General features: G+C 34.3%; 1 protein-coding gene across 2 annotated transcripts in view; it reads left to right on the top strand.

Annotated features, from left to right (window-relative positions):
* RPS6KA5 (ribosomal protein S6 kinase A5) overlaps positions 1 to 13,701 on the top strand; it is a 64,524-nt gene that overhangs the window by 11,477 nt on the left and 39,346 nt on the right. The window contains exons 2-5 of one of the 2 annotated variants that reach the window (XM_062576379.1): positions 728 to 799; positions 7,545 to 7,763; positions 10,271 to 10,386; positions 11,264 to 11,371. In XM_062576379.1, the coding sequence (XP_062432363.1) occupies positions 728 to 799; positions 7,545 to 7,763; positions 10,271 to 10,386; positions 11,264 to 11,371 (515 nt within the window). Of the gene's footprint in view, positions 1 to 727; positions 800 to 7,544; positions 7,764 to 10,270; positions 10,387 to 11,263; positions 11,372 to 13,701 lie in introns of those variants that run through there. The other variant, XM_062576380.1, reaches the window with a different exon arrangement.

Here is a 13,701-nt window from a genome sequence, read left to right as displayed (position 1 = left end):
AAAATGTAGAATCATTTGCTCCCCAGCAAATGAAATAACTTTTTAGCAGCATAATCTTTTCCAGACAAGTTGTCCATGTCGATTCAAGGTATTTCCCTTGTAATAGTGGAGTAATTCTGTGCTTAGCTTATCCCAAGTACCATTTCATGCAACATCATGAGAGTATTCAGGATGCTGGGGGCTAAGTGGAGACCTAACGGCTGTCTACAACCACTTTGTAGACCAACAAGGGATACAGAGAATATGGAGCTAGACTCTTCTTAGAGGCCCATGTTGAGAGGATGAGGGATAACAGAAACAAGTTGGAACATGGGAAATTCCAGTTAGGTATTAGGGGGAAAAAATACCATGAGGATGGTTAAATGCAGAACAGATTATCCTAATAGGTTGTGGAATTTCGGTTCTTAGAGCTGTTCAGGACTTGTCTGGACATAGACATGAGCAATATGATTTAATTAGACTTGTTTTGAGCAGGAATTTGGACTAGATGACCTTTGGAGGTCCTTCTGACTTAAATTATGATTCTGTGCTTCTGTGAACACCAATAGCTGTAGGGAAAATTGTACTCCTTTGCTTTTGAAGTTGAAATAGTATAGTATAGTACTGATGTGTCCTCTTAGTGCTGCTTATTTCATTCAGCTGCTAACTTTTGTTTTATTGAAGCTGTAATAATAAGTCAAAATGATGTTTGTGTTACATATCTGATGTATTTTTTTTCTTCCTTCAGCAAATTTGACAGGCCATGCAGAGAAAGTTGGCATTGAAAACTTTGAACTCTTGAAAGTTCTTGGAACAGGGGGTAAGACTCACTGTTTTTCTATGTTGAATGGTGGAAACAATACTCTTAAGTACACTTGTTTTCCAGCTGAGCTTTCTGTTATTGGAATGTTCTTTAGGAAGATACATCACCCTTTTTATTGCATAGCATGGTATTCTTCACTTTTTTTTCATAAACATCATGCAAAATTAAGTAGTCAGGTGTTACAACTTGAAGCATTTATTGCAGATGCACTTTAGAAAATAGAAGAAAAATGGCTTGATTTGTGAAGATTTAATGCAGTTTGTGGAAAATATGATTTAAGACATGATCTTGAAAAGTTCATTAAATTCTTCAGACTATTTTGATGAATTTCTGGGAAAACAGTCTTGTCAGTACCTTGTTGAATAGAATGCTCTAGGTCTGTATCCATCATACTCAAATCTCCAAATTTTTAAGATGGAAAATGTGCACTGTATTGTGAATTTCAGCATGATGTTGGAGGTTCTGGGGATGTTGTAGAAGTACTGCTTGTAACTAGCAAGACTGTTGATATAATCCTAATGCTTTGTTTCCCCTTTGTTAAGGTTCTGTGTGTATATGTGTGTCTATGTGTATATATGTGCATATATATACACAGAAGGCAAAAGTGGTGGCTGTGTATTCTAGTATGCTGACACATTTTGTCAGTACTGACAGATGCACTGTTGAGTAGGCAGGTCAGTGAAGGTGGACAATGATCAAGGTCTATAAAAGTTAAATGTTTTGATTTTAAAAGTTTGAATGTTAGTGATCATTAACTGCTAGCAGTGGAACTATAGTTCCACTAACCACTGCATAATCAGCAACAAAGCAACAGTTTTTGATCTCTGCAATTGGATGTCATATAGATTCTTTTGTAAATTCATTAAGTCATTAGATCATAAAGAATTACATTTTTGTTTCTGAAGTAAATTTTTATGCCCAAAAAGCATAAGGAGACAGCTCTTGCTGTCCAATCTCAGTAGCTGGTGGTAGGGACAAAGAAATGGTAATGGGCCTATGGCTACAGAACCACAGAGAGCTACAGATTGACTCCAGTACTCTTCATCTAATAACATACTAAATCCTTTGTAATATCTAGCCTTAAGGAATAAGAATTATTATACAAGGCCTGTATTTTAAATATGGAAAACGAACTTGAAAAAAATGCAGTAGTCCTTGCATTATCTGCTGCGGTTGGAAAATTCAGAGCTATGCATTCAGTTACTCTAAATAGAGTATTTTTTAGAGTATTATTTTTCTCCTGTGCAGCATACCTTGCGCTTTTTTTTTAGCCAACTTCTGTAGCAGAGATTTTTTTTCCCTCAAAAAGTTCGTAAGAATTTAACCAAATTTAACCACTTGTTTGCATGCAGACTTTGCTACAAGATCTGAAAGATCTGAACTGTGTTCTTTCCTGAGTTTTGAGGATCCTGTTTAGGTCTGTAATTTCTTGCTCTCATACTTGAGTATAGACTGGAGGAAAGAGGATGACTGCTATGTTATGTCTAAGTCCTTTGCTGGAGTGCAAATTATAGGTGCTTTATTAGATGCCTTTCAGCTATAAAAATGAAAAGCGATGTATTTCATTATTTGAGATATTGAAGTCTTTTTAAGGTGATGTTGGTTGTTGTTGTTTTTTGTTTTTTAAATCAGAGGCTGAGGGGAAGGCAGGGAAGTTCCTGGAACTCAAAGACATGTGAACCCCTGTTTTTCCTTTAGAGACTTGCCTTGAAATTACGACCAAGATGATGAAAGAGCAGAAAACATTTCTTGGATGGTTTTGGGAACAGCTTTGTTCTTTTCCTGTTCCTTTACATTAGTAAACTCAGTGAAGTTGAAAACTGGTGATGGGGCAGTTGAGGTCATCGTAGATAAATTGGTTTGCAGGGACAAAAATGACATTCTCATATGTTTTGGAGTGATTTTAAAGGAAAATGAAAGAGGAGATCTGATAGCTTTGTTTTAATTTGTGGTGAATAAAGAGTTTACACTTACTGTATGTTTAGGTAAGAACTGAAAGCCTTATCCCGATGTGAACTTCTAGATATTACTGGTATTATTGTAGTACAGTTGAAGATAATTAAAAGCTGTGATGATTTTTAAAAAAATTTGCCACTGTGGAGTTGTGCAGCGAGTCTCCGAAGTGTTTTCAAGTTATTTGACACTTCAATGATCTTCAGTAATGGAAGGCAGAATATATTGAAGCCTCCAGGCAAATTACTTGGTGGATGTAGATACTATTTTAACTAATGACAATATTTTTAATAGCCTGATGTGAGGCAATTAGAGTAACTAAAGATGATAATCAAAATTATGTTGCATTAAACGCTGCCTTGCTTAAGTATACGTAATTGTGATGGCTTTTTATAAACTTGGTGGTGTTTTTTCAGCAGTAAAACAGTAACAGTGAAGGGTTATTTGTATTTATTCTTATTTTAAAAGTTTATTTTTTTAAAGACAGTAAAATAATCCAGTCAGGAAGAAATAGTATCCTTAGGCTGATGTTTTTCCCATGGAATAGGTTCTCTGTGATAGCGTTGTCTTCATGCCATGATTGTGTATAATTTCACATTTGTTGTTTTCTTCAATTTGCATTTTTTTCTTTTGCATTCATTTATGCCTAGTTTTGTCTTCTCAATCAGAAGGGTGCTTGTTTCATATAAATGTATGTATGTATATTTTTAATATATATTTCTTCATATATACACACATTTATAAAAATTTTATAAAAATTATATAAAAAATGTGTGTGCTACAAGAATATCATACTATACATACTTTTCTTTTGCCCTAAATGTTACAGGAAAAGGCAAGGAAGCAGAAATTAGCCTTCTACTGAGTCAGAGACTTTTACATTATATTAAGGAGCTATTATTCGAGTAAACTCATCTGTTGAACAAATCATTAACACTTTACATCAGTAAAACAAAATACATGAAACAAGCAAAGATTATTTCGTATTTTTAATTTGTTGACTTTCAGTAAGTATATTCTTTATAATGTTCTATTGTTTTTTCTGAATTTTTACTTCTTACAACAGTTGACGTTAGTAAATAATAACTATTCGTGAAGAAAGGCATTAATGAGAGGAAATTTTTAACCTCCCGTTTTGTTTTTCTGCCTCTTAATTTAAGCAGATGTTTGATACAAATTGCTGATGTGAAATCTTTTAGTCGTCTGCTAGGCCTGGTATCAGTTTTAATTTGCAGTAGACTTCCCTTCACTGTGTATGTGTGTGTGTATATATATATATAATGTGTGTGTGTTAGTTTGTTTATTTTTTTCTTAGTCCCCTTGTAATTACGTTTTTGTAAAAGATTTTATTTTTGGGGGAGGCAAATACTTGAGAGCTACACGTGTGTGTATTTCTTTCTATGTGGGATATATTGCTGGCTAAATATTTTTGCGAAGTAACTGAGATGTTTCAGATTTTACAAGAATGAATATTAAAATGTAGCTCATTGAGAAGTGCAGAAGCTTTACTGGGATAAGATTATCCGGTAAAGGTATTCTTGAAATTAATGTGTGCTCCTTTTCCTTTCTGCCCCTCAAATTGATTGCTCTTGCAGTTGTCTCTTAAGTAGATATCTTGTAATGATACCAGAGATTCTGATATTGAGTATATCATGAGTCATTTTATTAAAATAGTGCTACTTAAGATTTATTCTCATCACAACTGCCGAGAGTCTTCATCATTCTGTCAATCCTTTTCAGTTTTACAATGAAAACAATTCGTGCCATCATAAAAGGATTTTGATACAGAGCTTTAAGATAGCATTAGTCTCATTTCTAGATGTTTCCATACAGTTTGTATATTTATCTGATAATTTTCTTCTGTGCTGTATTTAAAATTGTAGTTGATCCTGTTTAATATATAGGTAGAATTCTGCCACTTAAAAGCATGCAATAATGCATCTTAAAGTATAATCAAAGATGCAGGTAGCAAAATGTTAAAATCTAGGGACTTTTGTTTGTTTCAGTTTAGTGTAACTTTAAATGTTCCTCGACGTTTCTGATAATAACTACTGTTTCCTCAGTACCTAAAGAAGCTCCTGTTTAATGCTCTTGGCTGGAATTTTCAGAGTTAAGTAACTCCTTAATAAGGATGCAGATACAATTCTGGTTGCAGGAGCATACTTTCTAACCAATATTCTCAATAGTAGGGGGATCAATTTTGCCTGTACATTATGACAAGACTTATGGCCCCATGCCTGTTTATTGGCATTTTTTTTAAAGAACATCTGTGGTCATCCATTTCTTGATGACCAACTTGAGACTATAAGGTCTGATTTACAGATATACCTGAGATCTCATAATTACAATTAAAGTTCATAGATGCTCTCATTCGGGCATGGGGAGTGCCATATAATACTGAACATATTGGAAAAAGTTGTCCCTGGTATCTCATATTTGTTGCCCACAAAAGACAGATATGTTTACATTAATCTGTTTTGGCTCTGTTTGCTGCCTTTGTTAGGTATATTGTAAACATTTATTTTATATTTGTGAAAGCTCATATAGAGAATCATGGGCACTGTAAAAAAGGCAAGAAGTCTACTTCAAAGGATTTAGATTAGTGTGTAGTAAGTCAGGTAAAGAGCTGCTTTCTCCCCTGTTATGTGAGCAATATCACCTTTGCACACTTCCTTAAGTGCTCTGTTGTGGAAAAAGTAGCGTGACATTAGGTAGTTTAAAACTCTCTGTTCCCAGTCTGGAACAGCTAGGGAAAATATCAAATTATATGTAGCATATACTGCTCTAATAAGCAACTATTTAGCTTAAATAAAGACCAACAAGAACAGTAGACTCTGTTTAGTATATTTAAAGTTCTAAAACTTTAAGTATTCTCTCTAAGAAGGTCTGCTTGAGCCACAGGTTGACTTTTCTGTTTCCGCTTTATATAATAATTTCGTCTCCTTAAGGATTATATAATGTCTTTTTGAACCTATCTACATTTTTTATCATCTGCAGCACAAAGTGGCAGTAGTTCCACAACTTAATTGCATATTGTCTGTTTGTGCGTGCTCAATTCTTAATTTTGCTACCTGATGATTTCGTCTGCTACCACTTTTTATTTTGACGAATACCTCATACAATTTTATTTAACTCTTGAATCTTTCTCAATACTCTCCTTTTTTTTCAGACTGAAAAGTCTGTGCTCAGTTCCATTCATAATTCGTGTTACTATTTTTTTTATACTTCTTTCTTCTGATGGGTGAACTGGGAACAAAAGAGAGGAGGACCAAAACAGTGTGCATTATTCAAGCGCACACAGTTTTCATGCCATAGCGTAAAGATTTCTGGATTTGTGCTCCCGAAGGTTTTGTTTGGGAGCAGGGTCCTTTTTCCCTGCCAATCCTTTCCTTATGGTTCTAGCATCTGTTTACTTTCTGATATTTTGTCCATTAAGGGGAGTGGTTTTTTTCATCCATTTGTCGGTAGTAACTCCAAGTGTATGTGTTTTCAGTTCTAACCATTTGCGCAATTAATTATTATTTTATTTTGCAGAAATTACTCATTTATCGACTTGGAATTTTATCTGCCATTTTATTATTCAGCTACTTAATATCATGTTATTGTTTTGCAGTTTCGCAGTCACCTTTGACCTTTGCTGGAGTGAATAATTTAACCTGAGAAAATCAGCTTCTAAGTTGATATGTAACTGAATCAAGCAGGATGAATTATTGTGGTGACCTGCTGCCTTAAAAAAAAAGAATTAATTTCTAAACTCTGTTTTCTGTCCACTAATGTATTTTTAATCCATGAGAGGACTTTCTCTTTGAATCTGTGATTGTTCAATGTTCTTCAGACAGTTTTGTAAAGGAACTTGTTAAGTGTTTTGGAAATCTAAATAAGTCAACCAGATCATTTTTTTTCTTCCTTCCACATGATTCCTTTGAGCAATTTTTAATAGAAATAATTATTTCCATCTACAAGGAGAACACTAATTCTTTCACATAGTATCCTGTTTATGCATTTACTAATTCTAATCTTTATTCTTTCTGCAGGTTTGCCTAGTACAGATGTCAAATTCATTGATAGTTTCCAGGAACCCTTTTTATAAAAAATGGATGTCATGTTTGCCACTCCAGTATGGAGGGTCTTCTAAGAAATACCTAAAAATAACACTTACGTGCAATACTTCAAAACCCTTGAATGAATACCTTTTAGTCCTAGTGACTATTTCTTTTGCTGTTTTTATTTAGAAAACTTTTTATTTGAGACAGTTTCTCCAACTTATTCTCCTTTAAGTCCAGTGTAGGAATTTTCTAAGGTTACTATGTACTTCATATTGATGGAAAGAATTCATTGACTTTTCTAGTAGGGGCTTTTGGTATTTCAATGCTATAAAACTCTTAATGTGCCAGTTGCCTAAATATGGAGCAGACCTTTTGGGGGACAGAAAGATAGTATCTCTGACTCCAAACTCCTACTAAATTCTAAATTGTGTGTGTGATATATTATTACAAAGTAAAAAATAACCTTTTTTTTAATACTGAAATAGTTAGGTTTGTTCCCACTGTCTCCCCTCCCCCCCCTTGATATGTTGCTAATAAGATCAGTTTGAAACTGGAAAAAAATTGTTTTGAAAAACTTTAACTTGGTTGCTGTGATGCTGTTTGGCACAATAATGAATAATGGGGGGAAAAAAGGACAAATGAGAAATATGATACCATGTTAAAATCAGCAGTGATATAATACTAGCCAGACCTGTAGTATGAGTGTGTGACCATTTTTTTTCTCCCCACATTTTCTTTTTAAGCCTATGGAAAAGTGTTCCTAGTAAGGAAAGTAAGTGGCCATGATGCTGGAAAACTGTATGCCATGAAAGTACTGAAGAAAGCGACAATAGTTCAAAAAGCCAAAACAACTGAGCACACAAGGACAGAACGACAAGTATTGGAGCATATTAGGCAATCACCATTTTTAGTCACATTGCATTATGCCTTTCAGACGGATACAAAGCTTCATCTCATTTTAGGTGAGTGATTTTCAGTTTTCAAGTCCTATTGTAATGCAAAAGCAAACAAACAACCCCAAACCAACAACACTTTTCATCTCCTTAATGTTTTGTAGGGTTTTTTTGTTTTGTTTTTTAATGTGGTCGTAAGTACTGTGTGTTCGGAGACTGTGTAGGAAAGTATAGGAAGTAAAATGCTGTTCATCTTTGACAATGCTGTGTGTGCGGTTTTGCTGTTTGAACTTTAGTAACTGTCCTGAAACAAGGAGTGGGGAGAGGAAGTATTCATCAGTGACTTACATTCAGCAAAAAAGTGTATCATCACAAGAACCTAAAGTAGAGAGGGAAAACTGCTAAAAATAAATTTTCTTGAACTTACCTAGATGAAATTTTCAGTTACATTTTTTCCTTTAACCATGATTATATACTACGTTAGTTTTCTGCAAGTTTCACACAAATTACTACCGTGAATGAAAGTGGTTTTAGTCGATATGAATATGGGCATTAAAATGATTCAGTCTGTTTTCTCTATGTGCTCACTTTGTACCTGTGGCAGAGAGGTTACTGGTAAGGTGGCATGACTAAACATGACTTAGTTACTGGGATCAGTTGGTAGGAAAGAAGAAAAAGGGAAGTTTTTAACCAGCAGAAAGCCTCCTGGTTCAACACTGCATGTTTCACTCTTAAAAACACATTGCAAACTTCTCTGAATGTGATCAGTGTTTTTGAAGTATTATCGTCTCAGAGAGGACAAGCCTATCTGTCGCTACTCTGATCAGATGTTTGTACATGGTTGTAGTGGCACTGAACTGCTGCCAACTGAAAGATCCTGTTGGCCTTTGGTTTTTTGGTAAACAGATGTGCTAGTAATATGGTAGGAAATGACAGTTGAATATGATTATGCTCTCACTTATTGCTGGTCATATTCCTTACAACACTGGAAACTAAAAATTGTTCATATAATTTTCTGCTGTAAAATGCTGGTGAAAAATACTTCCCATATTGTGGAGTCTTGGTTAATAAACTCCTATTGTTGAACTCTAATCTGCTTCTTCCATTATACATTGTGATTTATTTATTTATTTTGCTAGGGTTTGGTAGCTTTTGCATATCTCCATTTGTGAGAGGTACTTGATAATGAGCTATTATATGGTGAGGCTTGTTAGAACACTGCTGTCCTTGCCATTTTGCTTACCATTTTGATGTGAAGAACTACATATGTTTCTGTAGCATTGGCAAGTGTGGCAGAAGGCTGATTAGAAACTTAGGGTATTCAGCTCAGATATGACTTCTATGTGTGCATGTCTCTCTCTCTCTTTCCCACCACCACTCTTTTTTAGGACATTAACTTTCTAGGAAAAGAGGCTGAGATTAGAGTTGCATTCCTTTTTCAGTTGTATTCCTCAGTATCACTGCCTGTAGAGTCCTAGCTTTCTGGGGAATGAGAAGGATTCTTCCTGGTAATGTGAAGCATGTACTTCAGGAGCTGGAAAAGAGTATTTAAGCCAGCTCTTACTACTTCAGGAAGCATTTGCTGCTGAAGTCTTTGGTTATGAAGTTGTTTAATCTTAGAGTATTGAGAGGCTTGCATCTTCTAATTTTTTTAGGTGTTAGAAGGCTGTTCAAAATCCCATGCTTCCCTACAGAAAGTATAGAGTTGTTTGCTAGAACTTGTTAGCACTTGATATTTCTAGAGCAAAGTTTCACTGAATCTTGGAATAATGTGGAATATTTTGTGCAAAGGAATGGTCTAGCCTTAAAAAGAAATACCTTTCTTTCAATGAAAGAAACTTGAGAGCAGAGTTTTGCAATATTGGCTATAGAAGTGATTTACCAAGTTCGGTTAAAGTATTCTTGAAATTGGCTTTAACAAATGCCTGTTTCTTTATATGTTGTATATAATATCAGAATTTTCAACTGGAAGTATTAGAGTGGGTTTTGTGTGTGCATGTCTTTTCTGTGTTGTATTCTGTAAAGAATGGAGGTGTGGTTTCTGTGTGGTAATGTGTGTGGAAATAATCTTCACCTTTAAGTTTTGCCATCAAAAATCTCCTTACAAAGGGGAAAACTTCTAGTTGCCCATAGATGATTATTTTTAGTTTTGCCTGATATCTGGTTTTGAATTGCCTTTTTTTATGTCAGTCTGGCTCACTGCTCTTAAATATTTTCTAAGGGTGTACAAATGCTATGTTTGCAGATGATTTAGTCTATTACTTTCCTTTCCTTTTTCTCTTCTTTAGTAACTAAAAGACTAATTTTGAAAAACAACATGTCTTCTAATTTATGGATATCTGAAGTTCCTTTTCTGGTTTTCTGGTTTCTACTTTAAAACTTGGTCACGTTCTTCCATCAATCCTCTGAGAAATAAATTGAGCATTGTACAAAATTTATGAAATATTATTGAACGACAATAAAATAAAACTGATCCTAGAACATATTATTTAATAGCCTATAATATACTCACTAATATTTCAATAAGAAAATTAAGTCGTCATTAAGTGAAATTATGGTTCTTCTTTCTTTCTTAGACTATATAAATGGAGGAGAATTGTTTACTCACCTTTCACAAAGAGAGAGATTCTCAGAAAATGAAGTACAGATTTACATTGGAGAAATTGTTTTGGCACTTGAACATCTGCACAAGGTAAAATAATTTTGTAGCACTGCTGTTTTCCTGGATCTATGATCTATATACTATGCCATCAGTATTCTTTTTACATTATATAAAATTAGTGAGGAGGACTGTTTTTTTAGACTGCTTGAAACTCAAAGGTAATTTTTTCTACTGGTGGGATGCATTGGTTGTATTACTAGAAATATTTTCCCACGAAATTTCTGTCCCTGTGCGCCAGATTAAGGATACAGGTTTGTATCTGCAGTACGAAGATTATCATTATTGACAAATGATTGTTTTTTACTTCTATTAATTTTTAGTAAACTCTACCAAAGAGTTAAGTGTGTCAGTAAGACTAATTTGTAGTCAGTGTGAAGAACACTGTTTTGTTCCACTCTTGCTCAGTTGTTCTGGTTTTGATAAAATTAAACGACAGATTTTTCAAGTCCCTGCCCAGCTCTAGGGATGAAAGGTGCTATAACTTTTGAAGATACTGAACAAGGCACCTGATGCTGACTTCAGATTTGTAGAATGTTACAACACATTACAACACATGCATGATAATGCTGGAAAACTTGTATGCTGTAGAACATGTAATAGAGGGATACATTTTAATTCTTAATGAAACTGAATTTGATTTTGCACTCAAAAGAAAGTATTCAGACACTTGGTGCAAAGGATATAGCATGTCCTTTAAATTTCTAGACTTTAATGCATAATGTATTTTCTGAGTCCTTACAAGTCACTCTGTTATATGTTGAAAGACATTTTAAAATTATAGTCCTTTTTTAGAGGTAATTTTTTGGTCATAGATTACCTTAATAAATGGCTTCAAATTTATATGCATTTAACAATGTCTATTTGGTGTGTTAACACTGGAAATACTGCTTTTATATTCTGTTTGCAGTTGGGAATTATATATCGGGATATAAAACTTGAGAATATTCTCCTTGATTCTGATGGCCATGTGGTGCTGACAGACTTTGGTCTGAGCAAGGAGTTTCTTAATGATGAGGTGAGCATTTGTATCTCCAGTAATTGTGGACAGAATTCAGCAAGACCACAGATCCAAATTCTGTCATGTTGAAATCATATATGCATTTGAGAAAAGATAAAATTTGCCTTTTAGACTTTAACCTCATAGAACAAAATCTGTTAGTCTTTATTTTTAAGTATTACAGTCATCCTTTTGTTTATTGGGTTTTGAACTTTCAATTCATTGGTCTTTGACTTAACAACATTGTCAGACGTTTTTGTTCTAGTATTCCCTGAAATTCCTTCATATTTGCTCCTGCCACCCTTTTTGTGTGAAAGAAGAGATCCAAAAAAGTCTGAAAAACCACTTACATTGTCATTTTGAATGCCTTTTTAAAGTGCTTGACTGTGCTAATGCTTTGCAGTGACTAGGCAAATGCTGTGCTATGACTCTTATTTGTGCTAATAATAATTATTGTATTATTATCTTGTCTTTTCCTTATATCTTTGTGTCACTTTCGGTCAGCTTAATTGCAAGCTTTTAGCATAAAAGCTTCTCTCAAATATGACATAGTACCATATAGCAGAAACATAGATATCTCTGACTGTTAAGGTTGTTATTAATTATTTTTAAGATACAGTTTTATATCTAAATACGCCTTTTAGATTTCAAAGAGCCAAAGAAAGTTGCACAGAATTTTACTTTTGTGAGAATTTAAAACTGGCTGTTTTTTCGCTTTTACAATAGATATCACAAGATTGAAATCTGGAACTGCAGATTTGAAAGATTTTGTTACAAGCAGCAGAGGGGATTTCTAAAAATAGATAACGCTTCCTCTAAAGTATTCACATTCCAAATGGAATCTGGTAGGATTTAGGGGGCATCATTTTAAAGGAGATAGGAAATGTTACTTTCTGAAACACAGAAATAGTACAGATACTGTCAGTATATTCCTTTTAAACTGTAGAGTGAAACCAAGAGGAGGATCAACTTGAACGGCAAGGGTTCGACAGCAGTTTGTCAGAGCAGTGCAAGAGAGGAAGCACAAAGAAGTACATAGAGAGGCAGTTTCAGCAGAAAAGAGCAATAAGAAGAGTTGCAGCTAGGAAAGTAGGACCTGGTTAGAGTTGTGAGAGAAGCTGTACTGGGCTTAAAAGGGGGAGTACACTCAACTGTGTTATATTACTGTGCCTGTGGGAGGAAAAAGGAACAGTCTTACAGGCACAAGGCAAGAGTTGAAGCAGAAATCTTCCATGTAATAAGAACATATCATAATTAATCAGGACTTTTTTTAGAGTCTCAAAACAGATGGCTTTAGGGAAAAATTACTTCTGTGTTCACCTTCAGGAGGTCCCATACAAACAGCAAGAGAAAAGGAGGACTTGGATAAGCATCAGAGTTGCCAGTCTTACCTGTTTTTCCTTCACACTGTGAATCTGATTCTATTCTTTTTCCTTCTATAGTCATTTAAAATAAAGCCTTCTAGCTTTTTAGTCATTTAATGTTGCTTCCTCTGACTCTTAACCATTTTGTTTTCAGCATATATCTCAGAAATCTGTTCATTTACTTGTATTTTCACTTACTCTCCTCCACATTTTGTGTCTGTCTCCCCTGTCAAAAAAACTAAACATTTCAAGTATTTCTTTTATGGAGAAAAAATAGTTACCACTTTAATGTTTGCTTTCAAAATCTGAGAAATTACCTGTACGTCACAACAATTTTCATATATGCCGTTATAATTAAGGTGCTGAACTTGAACACGATTAGAATGACCCAATTAGAGTAGAAATTGACATTTCATATTGTACTCTGTGTAGACAATTAATCTTCTACTAGAACATTTACGATTCATGTTCAGAAAGACATTTATTAACTTAGACTTCTGAACTAATGTACTTGCTGAGAGGTAACATTTGCCTATATAATTATGCAGACTTTATATAGCCTTTTATCTGTTTTCATGTTTGTTGGAGAGCACATGTGAATAACATTACACAACTGTAAGATGGATAAGAAAAAGCATAGTGTTTGCAACTAGAGCAGTATGCTTTTCTTTCTCCTCTCCCCTTCACCTTTCTTCCCTGGCCCACACTGCTGCTTGCATGATTTCTGTCATTGACAAAGTAGACTTACAGAAGTGGCATTTATTTGAATAACCTGCTGTTTGGATTATATTTTCTGAAGCAAGATATTTTTAAGTTAAGAATAGAATATACTTGTAATTGCTGATCATTTTGATATATATTTAGAATTCTTATCAGTAAGAATTTCTTATCATATGTCTATAAATTTAAATTGGTTTTGTAGTTAGAGATACTGGCTGGAAAACATAGCTTGGTGTTTCATTATCCCTGCTTTAATCCGATGCT

Source organism: Rhea pennata, chromosome 5 (assembly GCF_028389875.1).
Source record: "Rhea pennata isolate bPtePen1 chromosome 5, bPtePen1.pri, whole genome shotgun sequence".
NCBI lineage: Eukaryota > Metazoa > Chordata > Aves > Rheiformes > Rheidae > Rhea > Rhea pennata.
The sequence above is the reverse complement of the archived record's forward strand: the minus strand, read 5'-3'. Positions and strand labels throughout refer to the sequence as shown.